Raw genomic sequence first — 15,655 nt, forward strand, 5'->3', positions numbered from 1 at the left:
GTCATTCAATGACCATCTGTACCAAGTGCCACCTACTGTCATTCAATGACCATCTGTACCAAGTGCCACCTACTGTCATTCAATGACCATCTGTACCAAGTGCCACCTACTGTCATTCAATGACCATCTGTACCAAGTGCCACCTACTGTCACTCAATGACCATCTGTACCAAGTGCCACCTACTGTCACTCAATGACCATCTGTACCAAGTGCCACCTACTGTCATTCAATGACCATCTGAACCAAGTGCCACCTACTGTCATTCAATGACAATTTGTACCAAGTGCCACCTACTGTCATTCAATGACCATCTGTACCAAGTGCCACCTACTGTCATTCAATGACCATCTGCACCAAGTGCCACCTACTGTCATTCAATGACCATTTGTACCAAGTGCCACCTACTGTCATTCAATGACCATTTGTACCAAGTGCCACCTACTGTCATTCAATGACCATCTGTACCAAGTGCCACCTGCTGTCCTTCAATGACCATCTGTACCAAGTGCCACCTACTGTCATTCAATGACCATCTGAACCAAGTGCCACCTACTGTCATTCAATGACCATCTGAACCAAGTGCCACCTACTGTCATTCAATGACCATCTGTACCAAGTGCCACCTACTGTCACTCAATGACCATCTGTACAAAGTGCCACCTACTGTCCTTCAATGACCATCCGTACCAAGTGCCACCGACTGTCATTCAATGACCATCTGTACCAAGTGCCACCTACTGTCACTCAATGACCATCTGTACCAAGTGCCACCGACTGTCATTCAATGACCATCTGTACCAAGTGCCACCGACTGTCACTCAATGACCATCTGTACCAAGTGCCACCTACTGTCCTTCAATGACCATCTGTACCAAGTGCCACCTACTGTCATTCATTGACCATCTGAACCAAGTGCCACCTACTGTCACTCAATGACCATCTGAACCAAGTGCCACCCACTGTCACTCAATGACCATCTGAACCAAGTGCCACCTACTGTCACTCAATGACCATCTGAACCAAGTGCAACCTTCTGTCATTCAATGACCATCTGTACCAAGTGCCACCTACTGTCATTCAATGACCATCTGTACCAAGTGCCACCTACTGTCATTCAATGACCATCTGTACCAAGTGCCACCTACTGTCACTCAATGACAATCTGTACCAAGTGCCACCTACTGTCATTCAATGACCATCTGTACCAAGTGCCACCTACTGTCATTCAATGACCATCTGAACCAAGTGCCACCTACTGTCACTCAATGACCATCTGTACCAAGTGCCACCTACTGTCATTCAATGACCATCTGTACCAAGTGCCACCGACTGTCATTCAATGACCATCTGTACCAAGTGCCACCTACTGTCATTCAATGACCATCTGTACCAAGTGCCACCTACTGTCATTCAATGACCATCTGAACCAAGTGCCACCTACTGTCATTCATTGACCATCTGAACCAAGTGCCACCTACTGTCATTCATTGACCATCTGAACCAAGTGCCACCTACTGTCATTCAATGACCATCTGAACCAAGTGCCACCTACTGTCATTCATTGACCATCTGAACCAAGTGCCACCTTCTGTCATTCAATGACCATCTGTACCAAGTGCCACCGACTGTCATTCAATGACCATCTGTACCAAGTGCCACCTACTGTCATTCAATGACCACCTGTACCAAGTGCCACCTACTGTCATTCATTGACCATCTGAACCAAGTGCCACCTACTGTCACTCAATGACCATCTGTACCAAGTGCAACCTACTGTCATTCATTGACCATCTGAACCAAGTGCCACCTACTGTCACTCAATGACCATCTGTACCAAGTGCCACCTACTGTCATTCAATGACCATCTGTACCAAGTGCCACCTACTGTCACTCAATGACCATCTGTACCAAGTGCCACCTACTGTCATTCAATGACCTTTTGTACCAAGTGCCACCTACTGTCATTCATTGACCATCTGAACCAAGTGCCACCTTCTGTCATTCAATGACCATCTGTACCTAGTGCCACCTACTGTCATTCAATGACCATCTGTACCAAGTGCCACCTACTGTCATTCAATGACCATCTGCACCAAGTGCCACCTCCTGTCATTCAGTGACCATCTGAACCAAGTGCCACCTACTGTCACTCAATGACCATCTGTACAAAGTGCCACCTACTGTCATTCAATGACCATCTGAACCAAGTGCCACCTACTGTCATTCAATGACCATCTGTACCAAGTGCCACCTACTGTCATTCAATGACCATCTGTACCAAGTGCCACCTACTGTCATTCAATGACCATCTGTACCAAGTGCCACCTACTGTCACTCAATGACCATCTGTACCAAGTGCCACCTACTGTCATTCAATGACCATCTGTACCAAGTGCCACCTACTGTCACTCAATGACCATCTGTACCAAGTGCCACCTACTGTCATTCAATGACCATCTGAACCAAGTGCCACCTACTGTCACTCAATGTCCATCTGAACCAAGTGCCACCTACTGTCACTCAATGACCATCTGTACCAAGTGCCACCGACTGTCATTCAATGACCATCTGTACCAAGTGCCACCTACTGTCACTCAATGACCATCTGTACCAAGTGCCACCTACTGTCACTCAATGACCATCTGTACCAAGTGCCACCGACTGTCATTCAATGACCATCTGTACCAAGTGCCACCTTCTGTCACTCAATGACCATCTGAACCAAGTGCCACCTGCTGTCATTCAATGACCATCTGTACCAAGTGCCACCTACTGTCATTCAATGACCATCTGTACCAAGTGCCACCTACTGTCATTCAATGACCATCTGTACCAAGTGCCACCTACTTTCATTCAATGACCATCTGTACCAAGTGCCACCTACTGTCACTCAATGACCATCTGTACCAAGTGCCACCTACTGTCACTCAATGACCATCTGTACCAAGTGCCACCGACTGTCATTCAATGACCATCTGTACCAAGTGCCACCTTCTGTCACTCAATGACCATCTGAACCAAGTGCCACCTGCTGTCATTCAATGACCATCTGTACCAAGTGCCACCTACTGTCATTCAATGACCATCTGTACCAAGTGCCACCTACTGTCATTCAATGACCATCTGTACCAAGTGCCACCTACTGTCATTCAATGACCATCTGTACCAAGTGCCACCTACTGTCACTCAATGACCATCTGTACCAAGTGCCACCTACTGTCACTCAATGACCATCTGTACCAAGTGCCACCTACTGTCATTCAATGACCATTTGTACCAAGTGCCACCTACTGTCCTTCAATGACCATTTGTACCAAGTGCCACCTACTGTCATTCAATGACCATCTGTACCAAGTGCCACCTACTGTCATTCAATGACCATTTGTACCAAGTGCCACCTACTGTCCTTCAATGACCATCTGTACCAAGTGCCACCTACTGTCACTCAATGACCATCTGTACCAAGTGCCACCTACTGTCATTCAATGACCATCTGAACCAAGTGCCACCTACTGTCATTCAATGACCATCTGTACCAAGTGCCACCTACTGTCATTCAATGACCATCTGTACCAAGTGCCACCTACTGTCATTCAATGACCATCTGTACCAAGTTCCACCTACTGTCACTCAATGACCATCTGTACCAAGTGCCACCTACTGTCACTCAATGACCATCTGTACCAAGTGCCACCTTCTGTCACTCAATGACCATCTGTACCAAGTGCCACCTACTGTCATTCAATGACCATCTGTACCAAGTGCCACCTACTGTCATTCAATGACCATCTGTACCAAGTGCCACCTACTGTCATTCAATGACCATCTGTACCAAGTGCCACCTACTGTCATTCAATGACCATCTGTACCAAGTGCCACCTACTGTCACTCAATGACCATCTGTACCAAGTGCCACCTACTGTCACTCAATGACCATCTGTACCAAGTGCCACCTACTGTCATTCAATGACCATCTGAACCAAGTGCCACCTACTGTCATTCAATGACAATTTGTACCAAGTGCCACCTACTGTCATTCAATGACCATCTGTACCAAGTGCCACCTACTGTCATTCAATGACCATCTGCACCAAGTGCCACCTACTGTCATTCAATGACCATTTGTACCAAGTGCCACCTACTGTCATTCAATGACCATTTGTACCAAGTGCCACCTACTGTCATTCAATGATCATCTGAACCAAGTGCCACCTACTGTCATTCAATGACCATCTGTACCAAGTGCCACCTGCTGTCCTTCAATGACCATCTGTACCAAGTGCCACCTACTGTCATTCAATGACCATCTGAACCAAGTGCCACCTACTGTCATTCAATGACCACCTGTACCAAGTGCCACCTACTGTCACTCAATGACCATCTGTACCAAGTGCCACCTACTGTCCTTCAATGACCATCCGTACCAAGTGCCACCGACTGTCATTCAATGACCATCTGAACCAAGTGCCACCTACTGTCACTCAATGACCATCTGTACCAAGTGCCACCTACTGTCACTCAATGACCATCTGTACAAAGTGCCACCTACTGTCCTTCAATGACCATCCGTACCAAGTGCCACCAACTGTCATTCAATGACCATCTGTACCAAGTGCCAACTACTGTCACTCAATGACCATCTGTACCAAGTGCCACCGACTGTCATTCAATGACCATCTGTACCAAGTGCCACCGACTGTCACTCAATGACCATCTGTACCAAGTGCCACCTACTGTCCTTCAATGACCATCTGTACCAAGTGCCACCTACTGTCATTCATTGACCATCTGAACCAAGTGCCACCTACTGTCACTCAATGACCATCTGAACCAAGTGCCACCCACTGTCACTCAATGACCATCTGAACCAAGTGCCACCTACTGTCACTCAATAACCATCTGAACCAAGTGCCACCTTCTGTCATTCAATGACCATCTGTACCAAGTGCCACCTACTGTCATTCAATGACCATCTGTACCAAGTGCCACCTACTGTCATTCAATGACCATCTGTACCAAGTGCCACCTACTGTCACTCAATGACCATCTGTACCAAGTGCCACCTACTGTCATTCAATGACCATCTGTACCAAGTGCCACCTACTGTCATTCAATGACCATCTGAACCAAGTGCCACCTACTGTCACTCAATGACCATCTGTACCAAGTGCCACCTACTGTCATTCAATGACCATCTGTACCAAGTGCCACCGACTGTCATTCAATGACCATCTGTACCAAGTGCCACCTACTGTCATTCAATGACCATCTGTACCAAGTGCCACCTACTGTCATTCAATGACCATCTGAACCAAGTGCCACCTACTGTCATTCATTGACCATCTGAACCAAGTGCCACCTACTGTCATTCATTGACCATCTGAACCAAGTGCCACCTACTGTCATTCAATGACCATCTGAACCAAGTGCCACCTACTGTCATTCATTGACCATCTGAACCAAGTGCCACCTTCTGTCATTCAATGACCATCTGTACCAAGTGCCACCTATTGTCATTCAATGACCATCTGTACCAAGTGCCACCTACTGTCATTCAATGACCACCTGTACCAAGTGCCACCTACTGTCATTCATTGACCATCTGAACCAAGTGCCACCTACTGTCACTCAATGACCATCTGTACCAAGTGCCACCTACTGTCATTCATTGACCATCTGAACCAAGTGCCACCTACTGTCACTCAATGACCATCTGTACCAAGTGCCACCTACTGTCATTCAATGACCATCTGTACCAAGTGCCACCTACTGTCACTCAATGACCATCGGTACCAAGTGCCACCTACTGTCATTCAATGACCTTTTGTACCAAGTGCCACCTACTGTCATTCATTGACCATCTGAACCAAGTGCCACCTTCTGTCATTCAATGACCATCTGTACCAAGTGCCACCTACTGTCATTCAATGACCATCTGTACCAAGTGCCACCTACTGTCATTCAATGACCATCTGCACCAAGTGCCACCTACTGTCATTCAGTGACCATCTGAACCAAGTGCCACCTACTGTCACTCAATGACCATCTGTACCAAGTGCCACCTACTGTCATTCAATGACCATCTGAACCAAGTGCCACCTACTGTCATTCATTGACCATCTGTACCAAGTGCCACCTACTGTCATTCAATGACCATCTGTACCAAGTGCCACCTACTGTCATTCAATGACCATCTGAACCAAGTGCCACCTACTGTCATTCAATGACCATTTGTACCAAGTGCCACCTACTGTCACTCAATGACCATCTGTACCAAGTTCCACCTACTGTCACTCAATGACCATCTGTACCAAGTGCCACCTACTGTCATTCAATGACCATCTGCACCAAGTGCCACCTACTGTCATTCAGTGACCATCTGAACCAAGTGCCACCTACTGTCACTCAATGACCATCTGTACCAAGTGCCACCTACTGTCATTCAATGACCATCTGAACCAAGTGCCACCTACTGTCATTCAATGACCATTTGTACCAAGTGCCACCTACTGTCCTTCAATGACCATCTGTACCAAGTGCCACCTACTGTCCTTCAATGACCATCTGAACCAAGTGCCACCTACTGTCATTCAATGACCATTTGTACCAAGTGCCACCTACTGTCACTCAATGACCATCTGTACCAAGTTCCACCTACTGTCACTCAATGACCATCTGTACCAAGTTCCACCTACTGTCATTCAATGACCATCTGTACCATGTTCCACCTACTGTCACTCAATGACCATCTGTACCAAGTGCCACCTACTGTCACTCAATGACCATCTGTACCAAGTGCCACCTTCTGTCACTCAATGACCATCTGTACCAAGTGCCACCTACTGTCATTCAATGACCATCTGTACCAAGTGCCACCTACTGTCATTCAATGACCATCTGTACCAAGTGCCACCTGCTGTCATTCAATGACCATCTGTACCAAGTGCCACCTACTGTCATTCAATGACCATCTGTACCAAGTGCCACCTACTGTCACTCAATGACCATCTGTACCAAGTGCCACCTACTGTCACTCAATGACCATCTGTACCAAGTGCCACCTACTGTCATTCAATGACCATCTGAACCAAGTGCCACCTACTGTCATTCAATGACAATTTGTACCAAGTGCCACCTACTGTCATTCAATGACCATCTGTACCAAGTGCCACCTACTGTCATTCAATGACCATCTGCACCAAGTGCCACCTACTGTCATTCAATGACCATTTGTACCAAGTGCCACCTACTGTCATTCAATGACCATCTGTACCAAGTGCCACCTACTGTCATTCAATGACCATCTGAACCAAGTGCCATCTACTGTCATTCAATGACCATCTGTACCAAGTGCCACCTGCTGTCCTTCAATGACCATCTGTACCAAGTGCCACCTACTGTCATTCAATGACCATCTGAACCAAGTGCCACCTACTGTCATTCAATGACCACCTGTACCAAGTGCCACCTACTGTCACTCAATGACCATCTGTACCAAGTGCCACCTACTGTCCTTCAATGACCATCCGTACCAAGTGCCACCGACTGTCATTCAATGACCATCTGAACCAAGTGCCACCTACTGTCATTCAATGACCATCTGTACCAAGTGCCACCTACTGTCACTCAATGACCATCTGTACCAAGTGCCACCTACTGTCCTTCAATGACCATCCGTACCAAGTGCCACCGACTGTCATTCAATGACCATCTGTACCAAGTGCCACCTACTGTCACTCAATGACCATCTGTACCAAGTGCCACCGACTGTCATTCAATGACCATCTGTACCAAGTGCCACCGACTGTCACTCAATGACCATCTGTACCAAGTGCCACCTACTGTCCTTCAATGACCATCTGTACCAAGTGCCACCTACTGTCATTCATTGACCATCTGAACCAAGTGCCACCTACTGTCACTCAATGACCATCTGAACCAAGTGCCACCCACTGTCACTCAATGACCATCTGAACCAAGTGCCACCTACTGTCACTCAATGACCATCTGAACCAAGTGCCACCTTCTGTCATTCAATGACCATCTGTACCAAGTGCCACCTACTGTCATTCAATGACCATCTGTACCAAGTGCCACCTACTGTCATTCAATGACCATCTGTACCAAGTGCCACCTACTGTCACTCAATGACCATCTGTACCAAGTGCCACCTACTGTCATTCAATGACCATCTGTACCAAGTGCCACCTACTGTCATTCAATGACCATCTGTACCAAGTGCCACCTACTGTCATTCAATGACCATCTGTACCAAGTGCCACCTACTGTCATTCAATGACCATCTGTACCAAGTGCCACCTACTGTCATTCAATGACCATCTGTACCAAGTGCCACCTACTGTCACTCAATGACCATCTGTACCAAGTGCCACCTACTGTCATTCAATGACCATCTGTACCAAGTGCCACCTACTGTCACTCAATGACCATCTGTACCAAGTGCCACCTACTGTCATTCAATGACCATCTGAACCAAGTGCCACCTACTGTCACTCAATGACCATCTGAACCAAGTGCCACCTACTGTCATTCAATGACCATCTGTACCAAGTGCCACCTACTGTCACTCAATGACCATCTGTACCAAGTGCCACCTACTGTCATTCAATGACCATCTGTACCAAGTGCCACCTACTGTCATTCAATGACCATCTGTACCAAGTGCCACCTACTGTCACTCAATGACCATCTGTACCAAGTGCCACCGACTGTCATTCAATGACCATCTGTACCAAGTGCCACCTACTGTCACTCAATGACCATCTGTACCAAGTGCCACCTACTGTCACTCAATGACCATCTGTACCAAGTGCCACCGACTGTCATTCAATGACCATCTGTACCAAGTGCCACCTTCTGTCACTCAATGACCATCTGAACCAAGTGCCACCTGCTGTCATTCAATGACCATCTGTACCAAGTGCCACCTACTGTCATTCAATGACCATCTGTACCAAGTGCCACCTACTGTCATTCAATGACCATCTGTACCAAGTGCCACCTACAGTCATTCAATGACCATCTGCACCAAGTGCCACCTACTGTCATTCAATGACCATTTGTACCAAGTGCCACCTACTGTCCTTAAATGACCATCTGAACCAAGTGCCACCTACTGTCATTCAATGACCATTTGTACCAAGTGCCACCGACTGTCACTCAATGACCATCTGTACCAAGTTCCACCTGCTGTCACTCAATGACCATCTGTACCAAGTGCCACCTACTGTCCTTCAATGACCATCTGAACCAAGTGCCACCTACTGTCATTCAATGACCATTTGTACCAAGTGCCACCTACTGTCACTCAATGACCATCTGTACCAAGTTCCACCTACTGTCACTCAATGACCATCTGTACCAAGTTCCACCTACTGTCATTCAATGACCATCTGTACCAAGTTCCACCTACTGTCACTCAATGACCATCTGTACCAAGTGCCACCTTCTGTCACTCAATGACCATCTGTACCAAGTGCCACCTACTGTCATTCAATGACCATCTGTACCAAGTGCCACCTACTGTCATTCAATGACCATCTGTAACAAGTGCCACCTACTGTCATTCAATGACCATCTGTACCAAGTGCCACCTACTGTCATTCAATGACCATCTGTACCAAGTGCCACCTACTGTCACTCAATGACCATCTGTACCAAGTGCCACCTACTGTCATTCAATGACCATCTGAACCAAGTGCCACCTACTGTCATTCAATGACAATTTGTACCAAGTGCCACCTACTGTCATTCAATGACCATCTGTACCAAGTGCCACCTACTGTCATTCAATGACCATCTGCACCAAGTGCCACCTACTGTCATTCAATGACCATTTGTACCAAGTGCCACCTACTGTCATTCAATGACCATTTGTACCAATTGCCACCTACTGTCATTCAATGACCATCTGAACCAAGTGCCACCTACTGTCATTCAATGACCATCTGTACCAAGTGCCACCTGCTGTCCTTCAATGACCATCTGTACCAAGTGCCACCTACTGTCATTCAATGACCATCTGAACCAAGTGCCACCTACTGTCATTCAATGACCACCTGTACCAAGTGCCACCTACTGTCACTCAATGACCATCTGTACCAAGTGCCACCTACTGTCCTTCAATGACCATCCGTACCAAGTGCCACCGACTGTCATTCAATGACCATCTGAACCAAGTGCCACCTACTGTCATTCAATGACCATCTGTACCAAGTGCCACCTACTGTCACTCAATGACCATCTGTACCAAGTGCCACCTACTGTCCTTCAATGACCATCCGTACCAAGTGCCACCGACTGTCATTCAATGACCATCTGTACCAAGTGCCACCTACTGTCACTCAATGACCATCTGTACCAAGTGCCACCGACTGTCATTCAATGACCATCTGTACCAAGTGCCACCGACTGTCACTCAATGACCATCTGTACCAAGTGCCACCTACTGTCCTTCAATGACCATCTGTACCAAGTGCCACCTACTGTCATTCATTGACCATCTGAACCAAGTGCCACCTACTGTCACTCAATGACCATCTGAACCAAGTGCCACCCACTGTCACTCAATGACCATCTGAACCAAGTGCCACCTACTGTCACTCAATGACCATCTGAACCAAGTGCCACCTTCTGTCATTCAATGACCATCTGTACCAAGTGCCACCTACTGTCATTCAATGACCATCTGTACCAAGTGCCACCTACTGTCATTCAATGACCATCTGTACCAAGTGCCACCTACTGTCACTCAATGACCATCTGTACCAAGTGCCACCTACTGTCATTCAATGACCATCTGTACCAAGTGCCACCTACTGTCATTCAATGACCATCTGAACCAAGTGCCACCTACTGTCACTCAATGACCATCTGTACCAAGTGCCACCTACTGTCATTCAATGACCATCTGTACCAAGTGCCACCGACTGTCATTCAATGACCATCTGTACCAAGTGCCACCTACTGTCATTCAATGACCATCTGTACCAAGTGCCACCTACTGTCATTCAATGACCATCTGAACCAAGTGCCACCTACTGTCATTCATTGACCATCTGAACCAAGTGCCACCTACTGTCATTCATTGACCATCTGAACCAAGTGCCACCTACTGTCATTCAATGACCATCTGAACCAAGTGCCACCTACTGTCATTCATTGACCATCTGAACCAAGTGCCACCTTCTGTCATTCAATGACCATCTGTACCAAGTGCCACCGACTGTCATTCAATGACCATCTGTACCAAGTGCCACCTACTGTCATTCAATGACCACCTGTACCAAGTGCCACCTACTGTCATTCATTGACCATCTGAACCAAGTGCCACCTACTGTCACTCAATGACCATCTGTACCAAGTGCCACCTACTGTCATTCATTGACCATCTGAACCAAGTGCCACCTACTGTCACTCAATGACCATCTGTACCAAGTGCCACCTACTGTCATTCAATGACCATCTGTACCAAGTGCCACCTACTGTCACTCAATGACCATCTGTACCAAGTGCCACCTACTGTCATTCAATGACCTTTTGTACCAAGTGCCACCTACTGTCATTCATTGACCATCTGAACCAAGTGCCACCTTCTGTCATTCAATGACCATCTGTACCAAGTGCCACCTACTGTCACTCAATGACCATCTGTACCAAGTGCCACCTACTGTCACTCAATGACCATCTTTACCAAGTGCCACCCACTGTCACTCAATGACCATCTGAGCCAAGTGCCACCGACTGTCATTCAATGACCATCTGAACCAAGTGCCACCTACTGTCCTTCAATGACCATCTGCACCAAGTGCCACCTACTGTCATTCAATGACCATCTGCACCAAGTGCCACCGACTGTCATTCAATGACCATCTGTACCAAGTGCCACCGACTGTCCTTCAATGACCATCTGTACCAAGTGCCACCTACTGTCATTCAATGACCATCTGAACCAAGTGCCACCTACTGTCATTCAATGACCATCTGTACCAAGTGCCACCGACTGACACTCACACCACTCAGTCACTATAACAATTGCCGTCTGCTTGTCTTCATCGCTGTTACCATAGCAGTGCAGCCAATGGCATTTCCTCTTTAATTAAGACCAATCTCTGAATAATTGCAGTTAATTTAATCATTTTTGCAACCTGCTTTATTTCTTCAGGGCTCAACCAGTTTAATAGAGATAACATTCACTCTTGAATTGCTCAAGCAGTTTTTTCTGCATAATCTTTATTTGAAGTTAATCCCTGGTGTCCGATTTGTTGGATGCAAATTTGGCCGTTGGGCAGAAGCTGGTAAATGCTTGGACCGTCATTTGATTGGAGGGTCCTGATGGACCTGACCATCTCAGGTTTGATTAGAGGGTCCTGATGGACCTGACCATCTCAGGTTTGATTAGAGGGTCCTGATGGACCTGACCATCTCAGGTTTGATTGGAGGGTCCTGATGGACCTGACCATCTCAGGTTTGATTTGAGGGTCCTGATGGACCTGACCATCTCAGGTTTGATTTGAGGGTCCTGATGGACCTGACCATCTCAGGTTTGATTGGAGGGTCCTGATGGACCTGACCATCTCAGGTTTGATTAGAGGGTCCTGATGGACCTGACCATCTCAGGTTTGATTTGAGGGTCCTGATGGACCTGACCATCTCAGGTTTGATTGGAGGGTCCTGATGGACCTGACCATCTCACGTTTGATTGGAGGGTCCTGATGGACCTGACCATCTCAGGTTTGATTAGAGGGTCCTGATGGACCTGACCATCTCAGGTTTGATTGGAGGGTCCTGATGGACCTGACCATCTCAGGTTTGATTGGAGGGTCCTGATGGACCTGACCATCTCAGGTTTGATTGGAGGGTCCTGATGGACCTGACCATCTCACGTTTGATTGGAGGGTCCTGATGGACCTGACCATCTCAGGTTTGATTAGAGGGTCCTGATGGACCTGACCATCTCAGGTTTGATTTGAGGGTTCTGATGGACCTGACCATCTCAGGTTTGATTTGAGGGTCCTGATGGACCTGACCATCTCAGGTTTGATTGGAGGGTCCTGATGGACCTGACCATCTCAGGTTTGATTAGAGGGTCCTGATGGACCTGACTATCTCAGGTTTGATTGGAGGGTCCTGATGGACCTGACCATCTCAGGTTTGATTAGAGGGTCCTGATGGACCTGACTATCTCAGGTTTGATTGGAGGGTCCTGATGGACCTGACCATCTCAGGTTTGGTTCAGTGTTTCAGCTTTATTCCTATTTCCTTCGAGTGAGAGGGTCCTGAAGACCTCGCCCAGGTCGGTTTGGCTCTGTCAATCCCTAACCTATATCCTTGCCACCTTCTGACAACATTTGCGATGAGATTAATGCAACGATTCTCTTTTTCTAGGTATTTGGAAAGTCTCCTGAGGCAGACCAGTACTGGGCTCATCATTCATTCCCCTGCCACCGGGGCCTTTGTGACAATCCCCACTGAGAATGTCCAGATGTTCATTGCGGAGGAATATTCCGATGTTTCAGGTTAGTGAACGGGTTCCAGTTAATACTTAACGACGGTTTACAGTTACAATATCAAACCAGACGGGAGACTGCTTTATGACTCATTTTGTGAAAGAGCCAACAAGGGGAGAAAACTTCCTGGATTTGATTCAGTAACAGGGATAGTCAAATCTCCAACACAAGGGTGGGGACATTTTAAATACCAGTGATAATAATGTGATCTCCTCTGACATTGCAAGCATTGGAGCCACATTTTAGTGGAGCAACTTTCTGCGCTTGGGAATAATGTGAGAGTGGGCCTGGAAGGATTGAATATGGCGAGGGCAGTGGAGAAACTGTACAGTTCCATCAGGGGTGTGATTCTGGACCACTGTGCACCCATGCAAAACAAAGGTGCCAAACTTAAAGGTACTCCTGCCTGGTTGAACGGGACCACCAAGCAATTCATAAAGAAGAGAAACAAGACATTTGCGGCCACAAAGGAAAATGGCACAGAATTCAGATGGATTCAATAGCAAAGAGGGGCGCCTGGATCGTCCAAGAGGGGCGCCTGGATCGTCCAAGAGGGGCGCCTGGATCGTACAAAAGGCACCAAAATATCAAATTGAATATGACGGGAGAAGTCCAGGATAATCTTCCAATCCTCCTTAGATATGGGGACGGTGCCGGAGGACTGGTGGATTGTAAATGTCACATCCCTGTTCAAAAAAGGGGAGAGGGATAAATCCAACAATTACAGGCCAGTCAGTCTAACGTCGGTGGTGGGGAAACTATTAGAGACAATAATCTGGGACAAAATTAATGATCACTTGGAAAAATCTGGGTTAATAAATAAAAGTCAGCACGGATTTGTTAAAGGAAAATCGTGTGACTAACTTGATTGAGTTCTTTGATGAAGTAACGGAGAGGGTTGATGAGGGTAGTGTGGTTGGTGTTGTGTATATGGACTTTCAAAAGGCATTTGATAAAGTATCACATAATAGACTTGTTAGCAAAATTAAAGCCCATGGGATTAAAGGGACAGTGACAGGGTGGATACAAAATTGGCTGAGGGACAGAAAGAAGGGAGCAGTGGTGAACGGTATTTCTCAGACTGGAATTTCTTCACTCAGAGGTTTGTGAATCTTTGGAATTCTCTACCCCAGAGGGCTGTGGATGCTGAGTCTTTGAGTATATTCAAGACTGAGATCAAAAGATTTTTGGACTCTAGTAATCAAGGGATATGGGGATCAGGAAAAGTTAAGGTTGAAGGTCAGCCATGCTCTGATTGAATGGTGGGCCAGGCTCGAGGGGTCGTATGGCCTCCTCCTGCTCCTATTTCTTATCTTCTTATGTTCTTATAGAAGGAAGTGTGGTCAGGATTAGGAGTACTGCTCTTTTTGACATATATTAATGGCATGGACTTGCGTGGACTTGGGAGATTTAATAGAGGTGTTTAAAATCATGAAGGGTTTTGATAGAGTAAATAAGGAGAAACTGTTTCTAGTGGCAGAAGGGTCGGTAACTGGAGGACACAGATTTAAGATAATTGGCAGAAGAGCCAGAAACGACATGAGGAAATATTTTTTTACGCAGCGAGTTGTTATGATCTGGAATTCACTGCCTGAAAGGGCGGTGGAAGCAGATTCAATAATAACTTTCAAAAGGGAATTGGATAAATACTAGAAGGGAAAAATTTGCAGAGCCATGGGGAAAGAGCAGGGGAATGGGACTAATTGGATCGATCTTTCAAAGAGCCGTTTCTATGATTCCATCTAAGAGTGAGAGGCAGAGAGGAGATCGAGAGCTGCTCATCTCTGGGCAGGGTGGTAGAGACCGAAGCCTTGAGATTGTGAGGGCCGATGGATGGGGGTGTAAACAGAGATAATGCTTCATCCCTGAGACTTTCCCCCCCCATGAGATTACACATTCCCCCCCCATGAGATTATACATTCTCCCCCCGCCATGAGATTATGCATTCTCCCCCACCCCCCCCCATGAGATAACACATTCCCCCCCCGCCATGAGATTACACATTCCTCCCCCATGAGACTTTACATTCCTCCCCCATGAGATTATACATTCCCCCCCCATGAGATTATACATTCTCCCCCCGCCATGAGATTATGCATTCTCCCCCACCCCCCCCCATGAGATA

General features: G+C 46.9%; 1 protein-coding gene across 1 annotated transcript in view; it reads left to right on the forward strand.

The window, feature by feature from the left end:
- The window catches only part of LOC137312257 (nck-associated protein 1-like), a gene marked incomplete at both ends in the record, with an annotated part of 170,860 nt that extends 157,321 nt beyond the window's left edge, over positions 1-13,539 (forward strand). Inside the window, one exon of the mRNA XM_067978875.1 lies at positions 13,409-13,539. Within this exon, the coding sequence (XP_067834976.1) occupies positions 13,409-13,539 (131 nt within the window). The remainder of the gene's footprint in view (positions 1-13,408) is intronic.
- Between the last annotated feature and the right edge of the window lie 2,116 nt (positions 13,540-15,655).

This window comes from Heptranchias perlo, unplaced genomic scaffold (assembly GCF_035084215.1).
Source record: "Heptranchias perlo isolate sHepPer1 unplaced genomic scaffold, sHepPer1.hap1 HAP1_SCAFFOLD_411, whole genome shotgun sequence".
NCBI lineage: Eukaryota > Metazoa > Chordata > Chondrichthyes > Hexanchiformes > Hexanchidae > Heptranchias > Heptranchias perlo.